This window comes from Prunus persica, chromosome G3, assembly GCF_000346465.2.
Source record: "Prunus persica cultivar Lovell chromosome G3, Prunus_persica_NCBIv2, whole genome shotgun sequence".
Classification (NCBI taxonomy): domain Eukaryota; kingdom Viridiplantae; phylum Streptophyta; class Magnoliopsida; order Rosales; family Rosaceae; genus Prunus; species Prunus persica.
This window is the reverse complement of record NC_034011.1, coordinates 8,290,100-8,300,125: the sequence shown is the minus strand read 5'-3', so window position 1 is coordinate 8,300,125 and position 10,026 is coordinate 8,290,100. Positions and strand designations below refer to the sequence as shown.

Sequence of the window (10,026 nt, the reverse complement as noted above, 5' to 3'; positions counted from 1 at the left end):
TGCTACTTTTCCAAGTGCAAGTAGGAAATAAGCAAAACTAGCCTCTCTGCACGCGTTTCCGTGCATGCGAGAGGTTTTTTTTTTAAAAAATTTAAATTTATTTTAGAATTAAAAAAGATAATGGATATTTGTGTTCCATAAAAATAGGATCCATTATCTGAATTTTTTTTTAATTTTAATTTTTTTAATACGAAAATTGTGAATTTACCATATTATCCTCATTTAAATAATAATTTCAATTCTTAATGTTTACATTAACCAAGGACATTTTCTGGTATTTTGAATGTTTCACCATTCTCTGCCTTTTGCTTTATATATATAGATAAAAGAAACGAAATAGGAGATGTTTCTGTTTTTCTTCTCCCTTCATTCCTAGTGTTCTGAGGAAACCAAATCCCAAAACAAAAGGGATAAAAACTAAAAACACATGCCGCCACTCTTTCCCTTTTTTTTTTCTTTTTTAAAAAAAAGAAAAAAAGTCATTACTGTTTATAAGAAAAAAATAATGAAAGAGGGGAAAGGTAATTTTTTTGGGGGGGAACAAAGTTGGAGAAGCAACTAAATCCAGCCTTATTATTCTCTTTTCTATTATTCCTTTAGTAAATTATGTATTTAGTTTATTCTTTTTTCTTTAAATTTTATTTGATGTAGACAACATTCAGTCATTGTGCAATGATTAAAAGTTTTAGTCGGAAGCTGGAAAGGTAGAATGGTTATAAGTTTTGGTTGGCACCATGATTCAGCGATAAGGAATGTGGATCATCGTAATCTTTCTGAACTATGAGTTGACTGAAGTGTAGTGTATATCAACAACGTTCATCACGTGCTGAATTATTTGTGGCATAATTTTAAATGTCAAAGAAACAAAAAAAGCTTTGAGGGTTGTTTAGTTGATTATAAAGCCTAGTTGCTGCCAGACACTCCTGAAACCTAAATGTGCATCCACCAAGAAACTTTTAAGTGTAACCCGTTGTACACAACCAATGAAACGGCAGATTTTCTCCTTGCATCCTCCCCCATAAATGGTTCTTTTCAGAGCCTGAATTCAACATTAATGCCTAAAATACCTTTTTCCCATGCCTTAATACTCGAAGTCATACTCTCTCTCTCTCTCTTACCAAAGAACCCACTAGTAAAGCAATTTGGAGTAATTGCTCCTCTCATGAAACGTTCTGGGTTCAGTCCTAGTATCTGTGCAGTGTGTGTGAGTTTAATATACTATCGCTCATCTCAATAGGAAAGGTCCTCAAAAGCCATACTCTTGTATTGGATCGTACCAACCTTGTGCCACACAAGGACTTCTAGGTAGTAGTAGTATACAATCTCTAGCATGAAGTTTGTTCCATCTGTTGGACATTTGAAGCTATGATCAAACTTTTTATAGCAGTGGCAATGGTCCAAGACGCATTTCTTCAAGTGTCACCTCAAATGACCTTAACTACCCTGCCATTGTTCTTCTCACGAAATTATAGTTTCTTCATGAAGTCTTCAATGGTATCAGCAGGGCCAAACATATTCTTCAGTTTAACTTCGTCCCAAAGCAAACGGCATGTTTTATACCTAGGCTTTATCCCTTGACCAATCATCTCCTCAAAGAGAAGATACGCCCACTCGCACTTATTTGATCTGCATAGTCCATGAATTAGAAGCGTATAGGTTGAGAGATCGAGACTGAGATGATGTCTATTAACCATGTCATCTAATAGCTTGCTCAAAAAATTGTCTGTTTTGCCAGTTTTAAAGCACATTTTAAACAATGGATAGTATGTCTGAACATCAGGCTTACATAACCTTGCATTTTCCATCTGCAAGAGGACATCTAAGGCCTTTTGCTCTTCAGCATGATGGCAAAACATGGCAATCATTGTATTGTAAGTTGATGTATTAGGAGGAACCCCCTTCTTAGGCATTTCAACCTCGAATACATGAATAGCGTCTCGTACCCGGCCAGCTCTTCCTAGTGTGTGGATCAGTGAGTTGTAAAAAAGTGTATCCGGATCACATCCAGCAGATTTCATTCTCTCATATAATTGCAAAGCTTCCTCAAACTCCTCAGACTTAGCTAGATAACACATGACAGAGGTGAAGGTAATAACATTTGGCGGGCACCCCTGAGCTTCCATTTCATCAAACAATTCATAGACCTTAACAAAGTTGTATTGGTGGCAATAAAATAGGATGATGGTCGAGTAGCTGATGACACAAGGTCGACAGCCATGTCCCTTCATTTCTTGGATTGTCCAGTGTGCCTCATCAACCCGTTTGATCTTGCACCAACCATGAATGAAAATGTTAAATGTATGAGCATTTGGCGAGATGTGTGATTTTAGCTCTAAAAAGATCTCACGAGCCTGCTCAACTTTGTTCTCTTTACAAAGTGTGTCAAGCAACAAGTTCATTGATTCCGTGTTCTTCTCCAATCCAAAACTTCCTAACTGATCAAACATCCTCACAGCATCCTCCCATTTCCCTGCACCAGCAAACCTTCTCATAACCTTACCAACAGTGTTAAGAGTGACCAGATGATCCTGACGCATCTTTTCTAACAAACCCATAATCTTATCCATTTGCCTCATTTTACCCAAAATGTCAACCATCATATCATATGCATCTGGGGTGAGTTTATAGTCAGAGCGTGACTCTGCCCATCTAAACACACCCAATGCAGACTTCCAATCATTCTTAAACCGATGGAACAATTGACCAACAAGGTTATCTGTAAGCTGAATGCTATTGTATGCCGGATCATGTGCAAGAGACTGTAGAATCTCATCATCAGTCCTACCAACAGATACTTTAGCAATGATAATGTCAAGGTCCGGTAGTCTTGTTGGGTCCTCAAATTGTGATGACCCCTGCTGAGAAGACAAAATTGAAGAAAGAGCCGGTGAGCAATTTTCAGAAGAGGTATGGAAAAAGGAGCAAGAGTTTGAAGTATTCCGTCGGAAGCGGACACTTTTAAAGCATTTCTGAACATGGAAGATCATGAAGATGTCCCCAGGAAATTCAAAGATTATGTCTTTTAGCTCCTGCATACCATAAAATAAAATAAAAATAAAGCTTTAGATTGTATAAAATCCAATAGAATATCGAGGGAGAAAAAAGAAATATAAGGTAGCATTTTATACAGAAATGACGACCTCAGAAACTAGATTAGTATATACACCTCCCCCTCCCCCAAAGAGTGAAGGACCACAACAAACCCTAAACCCATGGATTTCCACCTAAACCCTTAAACCCATCAAGAGGTAGACCTAAATAACACAAAGGCGCACTCCCCTGACCGCTACAGCCCATCATCAGCCTTGATGATACCCACACTAAGAGACTGTCATATTTAAGCATCAACAATACTAGCTGAACTAAAACATGCACCTCCAACAGTTAACACATGATCTTCTACTGCCCAAAGGCATTGCACAAAAGGACTTGCAATACAAAGAATGCTTTAAGTCCCCAGACATACTCACGAAGAACAAAATCTGACTTCAATTTAAAAACTGAAATGTAAATTATTCAACCTTGAATCAAGTTTATAATATGCTACAATTTTTTGAAGACAATAATATAATGAAAGACCTGTAGCATTAACAAATACTTCCCAATAAAATTTGTGTGAGTTTGTTCTTGGAAAATATTCCATAAAAGAGCGTATTGGCTAGTAGCAAATTGAAACACAATCAGCGATCCTATGGGTTCAACACAATAGCAATTTTATACCATAACAAAAAAAGATTTTCCTTGAAAAACTTCAACTGCAATATGAGAACCATACTTGTGGAAAATGTACCAGAAAGCAAGCTACACTTCTCATGCTAGTCAACATCTTGCAATGCATAAGGCAACAAAATTCTTGCAAAAGCATACTGACAGGCACACGCATTAAAAGGGAACATTCAAAACATATAAGTAGCAAAGGACATATATTCTACAATGAAACTTGCTTTTTTCGAACTTTACTGAAATCCTCCAAACAGAATACATTCAAAATGGCTCACAAGCAAGAAGATAACAACACTGAAATCCTCAAAAGCAAGAAGATAACAACACTGATTTAGCGGCACAATAAAATTATTATTTTTATACCCAGAAATCCACCAATCCGCAAAGTGGACACAGCTTTAAAACTGGGACCCCCCACGAACCCTACACTCTTTGGGAGGCAGGAAACACTTGCAAATAGCTACGTAGATACCTTTTGGGGTTTCCAGCCCCAGACCACATGGGAGCTCAATATAGAAGGAGGAATAAAATCTAGAACCTTACGAATGGATTGGAAGCTTGGCATCTTAATATTTCCATGAGCAGAAATAAGAACTAACCTCCAAACTAAATCCTACCAAAAAAGAAGAACCAAGTTCTGTAATCACAATTTCTGGATTGGAAGAATGTGAAATTGAAATAATGGTAGTTACATGAGAACAAGATTATACTGTTCAAAGGCACCTTAATTGTAATAAACTTCTGAAAAAATGAAGATGCAACACTGTATGAAGTAAAATCAGACGGAATTGCAGGAAGCATAAACAACAGTCCACCCACCCCATTGCTTAACCAAAATTGAAGAGAATTTTAAAAGCATAATAGTCTTACCATGAGAATTAAATATCTGTCGTTGAAAATTTCTCCAACTATGGTTGAAATTTCTTAAGGCTTGTTTGCAACATACAAGTGAGTTCAAATCATTATAATTGTCAAAGCAGCTACTCGGTCTATTTAATTACCACAAAATCAAGCCTATTGTCACCTTCTAAGTGAAACCCAACTACCAAGAAAGCCTGCTTTCAAGCAAGAGTATAAAAGTGATTACCTAATGTGTACAGTGGCTGTACTGTAGTTCTTTTAATTAAAGAAATTATGTTTCAAATCAGAAAATTATTATTATTATAATACCAATCCAATGTTGATAAGTAAACTCACCAAAAAACCAAGCAGCCCACTTCAAATCCGCAAGTATACCCACTAAGAATATATTTGAGAAACAATAATTACTACACACAAATGAACATGCATTGTCAACTCAAACCGAGACACACAATTATATATATTTTGAAGGTCTTATATATATATATATATATATTTTGAAGGAATTCATACGAAAATCAAATCCACAAATCACCAGCCCTTCCTCACTATGCAACCCGCTTATCATTCTTCGTTTACTAGTTCCATCATGATTAATGTTATAACTATGTCACGGTGATTTCTAATCTTACCAATCGCAAGTAATATCTTTACCCCACATTTGACAAATACTATATATACATTATAAGGAAAACAATAGAAGGAGAAAAAGCAAAGTCATCCCAGTATACATACGTTAAAGTTTATAATCACTTGCGGCCAACTTCGAACTCAAATCTGTGAAAACTAAACAATGCCTAGACACAAAGCAAAAAAGAAACAAAATATATTCATAGCAGCACCATGCACTAAAGCTCATTGTCGCCATCAAACTACACACATCACACATTTCTTGACATCAATTCAGATAAAATTAGCCAATTTACTGTGTTCTGTGAGACCCCAGCAGATCGTACCACAAAACATAGAAGGTGCAGCATTATCAGTGCTCTGAAGGCGTTTGAAAAAGAATTTTGAATGTATAACCATGGGGGCATTTATTTTTTCTTTTTCTTTTTCAGTAGATTATCAATAATTCAGCTATCCTTCTCAAATGGGTTCAATCCAAATCAAGAATTGACCTTCTACCTAAGCTTTTCCTCATGATGCAATTCTAATACCTCACATGAAAAACCCCATTTCACATTTATGACCCAAAACAATCCAAATCATGTCATTCTCGTAAAACCCATATCCATAAAAACAACAAATACAAAGAAACAATAAGGGAAACAAAACACAACCCATATAAAAGCAGTTGCTCAGATCTGAAGGGAAATGAAAAGGAAAAGATGCGGGAAACTTACAGATGAGGCAAAATGCTATTGAAGCAAAAGTAGTTTGATGATTATTCTACGTTTGGTCTTTATTTTCTTTTCTTTTCTTTTCTTTTGGGGTCTGTGTCTTCTTCTCCTCCTTCTCCTTTATATGATGATGTTTCGATTTGAAGTTTGGAGAAGAGATGAGGAGGAAATGACCGTCCGGTCCACGGTGTTTTGACCACAAATAGAAAAATAAACAAAGAGTACAGATTCGCTGATTGCGAGGCAGGTGTCACCCGTTTTGTGTCTTTTCCACGAGCTCCGTTAATTATCCCAGAGGGCGTTGGGCGTTAGTTCCAGCACCTGAAACGGCGCGTTTTGGTTCGTTACGGCGGTGGAGCTTTTTATACTCATTATTTGATTTAATCCACGGATATGTCCTCTAATAAAAAAATTTGGCAAAATTTTGAAAAATCTAATTGTTAAAATTGAAATCACATTAATATTTAAACAATTTAAAATGCTTTTTATATTTAATTTGGATTTTAAATTTTTTATTAGCTGAAATTAAGGGTAGGCATTGAGACCGAAAATCGGAACACCGAGCCTCACCGAACAGAAAAAAACTGTGTTGACTAAAATGTCAACAAACCGGCACCAAATCAAACAGGACCGAATTAGTTGTGTATTTTATTTTATTTTATTTTAATTCTTTAAGTATAAGCTTCATTTCTGATCCTATAACTAATATTTCCCCAAGCCCAACTTCAATAATCTCTCTTTTCTAGACTCAATAATCTCCCTTTGCATGAAATTAGGTCATTTATACATTTTTAAGTCTAAAAAATAAAATTTTAGTTGGAATTTGTAAATAAAAGTTGAAAATTATATAATAAAAAAATCTTGTCCAAAATGGAAAAAATCAGAAACCGCACCGAAATCGGTTTAAATCAAATCGATCGGTTTCATAAATTTTTTTTATCAAAAATGAACCGAACTGCACCGATTGAATAGTATCGATTCCAATTCCAATGTGAGGTGGAAATTGGATTGGACCACACCCACCCCTAGTTGAAATTACTAAAATGCCCATACTATGTTAGCAACTTTACAGTTTTATTGAAGAAATTACGGAATTGGATAACATGAGACATGTAATGCAAGCATACGAGGGATATTTAGTTAGTTGAAAGTTCATGGGGTAAAGTGAGACTAAGAAAAGAACATGGACATATTAATAAATGGCTTAATTGCTACAGTGCCCCCTAAAACATTGATCAAATCCCACATTGACCCCTCAAAGTTAAAGTGACTCATTTTGCCCCCTTAACCAAAGTTTGGTGTGTAACTTTCCCCCTTATGTAAGGTCTAGCATAGTGGGAAACCCTAGCCGCACTCTGGTCTCCTTTTTCCTTGCCGATAACCAACCGCAAAGAAGTTAAGGGGGGGAGGTGGCCACTGCCCCTCCCCCCCTTCGCACATCTTCCCCTTTCTATCCTCATCTCCCTTTCATTTTATCCCATCTTTTTCCTTCCTCTTATCCCCTTTTCTCCTCCCATTCTCCTCTCCAGATAGTCTAGATCTGTTTGAATTTAGGTCTGTTTGTCTATTTGTTTAGTTTGGTTATTTTTGCAGTGTTCTAGGTGACTGGTGTTGTCGTCTCAGCGGCGGCGACAGTAGTAACGCTGAATTGTGTCTCTCATCGGGAGAGTTGTGATACCTGGTGGTTGACGTTTTGTCTTTGTTTCAACGGAGACGGCAATAGCGACGCTAGTGATAGTTATTGGGATGTGGTGCTCTTTTTTACTTTGCGCCTACCGAAGAACTATGCTTGGTCATAGGAGGTTTTCTTCGTCATGTTCTAAGTTAAAGTGGAGTGCTTCTTAAGGGTCCTTTTACTGTTATTTCTGTGTTCCTCTTCTGTGTTTTCTCCTGATTTCTGTTATGGTATGCCTTGTAGTTTGTATGGGTGTCAAAGGACTATGATTTTGCTCATAGAATGCTTCTTTTGACAGTTGGGATGTTCTGCAGTCCACTCATGTAGGTTTACTATTTGGGGTTCCTGCAGTCCTCTCATGTGGGTGTACTGTGTTGGTCTCTAGTTGCGGTTCTCGTCAAAGTTCTTTTTGTTAGTTTTCATTTTTGATTTATTTTTTTAGTCCATGACTTGAATTGGACTCTCTTGTTAGTCCATGACATGTGTGGTACTTTTTCCTCCCCGGAATTTGTCCCATGAGGTTGTGCTAGGAAGGTTTTAACGAAACCACTGTATCATGTTACTCTTTGTACATCTTTGGTTCTATTAATGAATTTTCTTTCTCAAAAACTTTCTCCCTTATGTCAACTCCATCTCAAACTCTGTTAAAACTGATGACATAGTAGGGTTATGTTAGTAATTCCATCCTAGCTGGACAAAAAATTCAATAAAAAATTCTTAAATTTTTAAAATTAATTAATAAAAAAAACATAAATTAAAATTAAAAATCCTTGAATTTAAAAGCTAAAAATCCCAACCCAAAAAAAAAAAAAAAATGATAGATTTGCTCCTTTCAAGTCTCATGCTTCATTGATGAAGCTTCTCCTTAAATCCTTCTCATACAAAACCTCATCTTTACTTGGCCTCATTGACGAAGACATGTAATTCAATCTCGAAGAAAGAGAACCTTGGAACCTCAAACCCCAAGACTTTTGACAGTTAATCTCAGATTCCACCAGTGAAGGACTGTTAACAACTTCTTCCTTCATATCCATCCTTCCTAATAATCTTGATCTTCATAGGATTGGAGAAGGAAGCATAACACTTTCTTTCAACTTCTTTCTTCGACCCCAGACCCAAACCCCACCTTCTTCCCTCAACCAAAAAGTCATCGCCCTCTTCAACCCACATCCTCACACCCTCCTCCCTAACGCACAATCCCACCACCCGCCGACCCTCCAATATTGATTTCCTTGTGATGAAGCCTAATTGCTGCCTAGATATTAGCCCAACCCAAGACATCTTCTTATCGTTGGAGACAGCTAAGGAACCTTATAGAATCAGTATCTATTTTATAATAATAGTATCATTCCATGTAGTACATGAGCTGTCATTGACTGACCTTGTTTCCTATCCGACACCTAGTCGATGTCGGGCCCACTTTACTAGAATGTCTTTCTTTCTCAAGTTAAATACAAAGATTCCTACTGAAAATTCAACAGAGCCTCTCCTGTAAAAGGGTCAATTCCCAAAAAGGATATCCATCTGTAAGACAAGTAATAACAAAATCCTCAACTTCCAACAAGCACAAGATAAGGCACACAAGCTTAAACACAAGTCAACATGCCTCAGGCCAATAATCCAACCCTAACATGGGCAATACCAAAGAATACTAAGTAGTTATATCTAATTACAACGAAAGGTAGTTCCACACACTATCAACAAGAAGTCCTACGAAAGCGGAAGCGGAAGCGGAGTGCGCTGGAAGGAAGACTCAAAGTGGATACGGCCTGGGGGCGCAAAATAGAAAAGTGTGAGTGGACAAAAATAAGGTTTTAAACATAATTGATAGGCTTAATTACACCAATGCCCCTGAAACTTCAGTCAAATCCCACTTCCCCCTTCCCCCTTCCCTGGCTCTCCCCCCTGTGGGGCCCCTTGCAGCTGTACGTGACTAGGAATTTTGTCGTCGCGCAAAATACAACTATGCACGAATAGGCTAAATTCGTCACTCAAGTATTTGGCACCAAATACATATTTAGGTCAGATTGTTTCTCATTTTCATTTTTTAAAAATGTTTTGTAAAAATAATTTTCAAAATTAATATAAAAAAGGTTTGGATATATTTATTTACCAATGTTTTATAAATAAATTTATTTTCATTTCTCATTTTCTTTTATAGCTCAATTTATTTAACAATGTTTCATTTCTTCACATATATAAGGTTTGGATATAACAAGTACATATATTCAAACAAGCATATTTGCCAAAATCTGTACACTAACATAATAAAATTACAAAAAATTTCATCATTCATCATCTGAACTATAATAACTTTCGTTATCGTCGCTATGATCACTTTCGGTCTCCCAATCCTCCCTCTCTATAACTACATCATCGTCGTTGGTTAGGTCCACTACAACATCTATCGCAGAAGATCACCAA

General features: G+C 36.7%; 1 protein-coding gene across 1 annotated transcript; it reads right to left on the bottom strand.

The window, feature by feature from the left end:
* LOC18781803 (pentatricopeptide repeat-containing protein At3g04130, mitochondrial) lies at window positions 760-6,178 on the bottom strand. The gene is made up of 2 exons (XM_020560930.1): window positions 5,931-6,178; window positions 760-3,029 (listed from the first exon to the last, which is right to left on the bottom strand). Exon 2 carries the CDS (start codon window positions 2,985-2,987, stop codon window positions 1,467-1,469), a length of 1,521 nt encoding a protein of 506 aa, XP_020416519.1. The 5' UTR covers window positions 2,988-3,029; window positions 5,931-6,178; the 3' UTR covers window positions 760-1,466.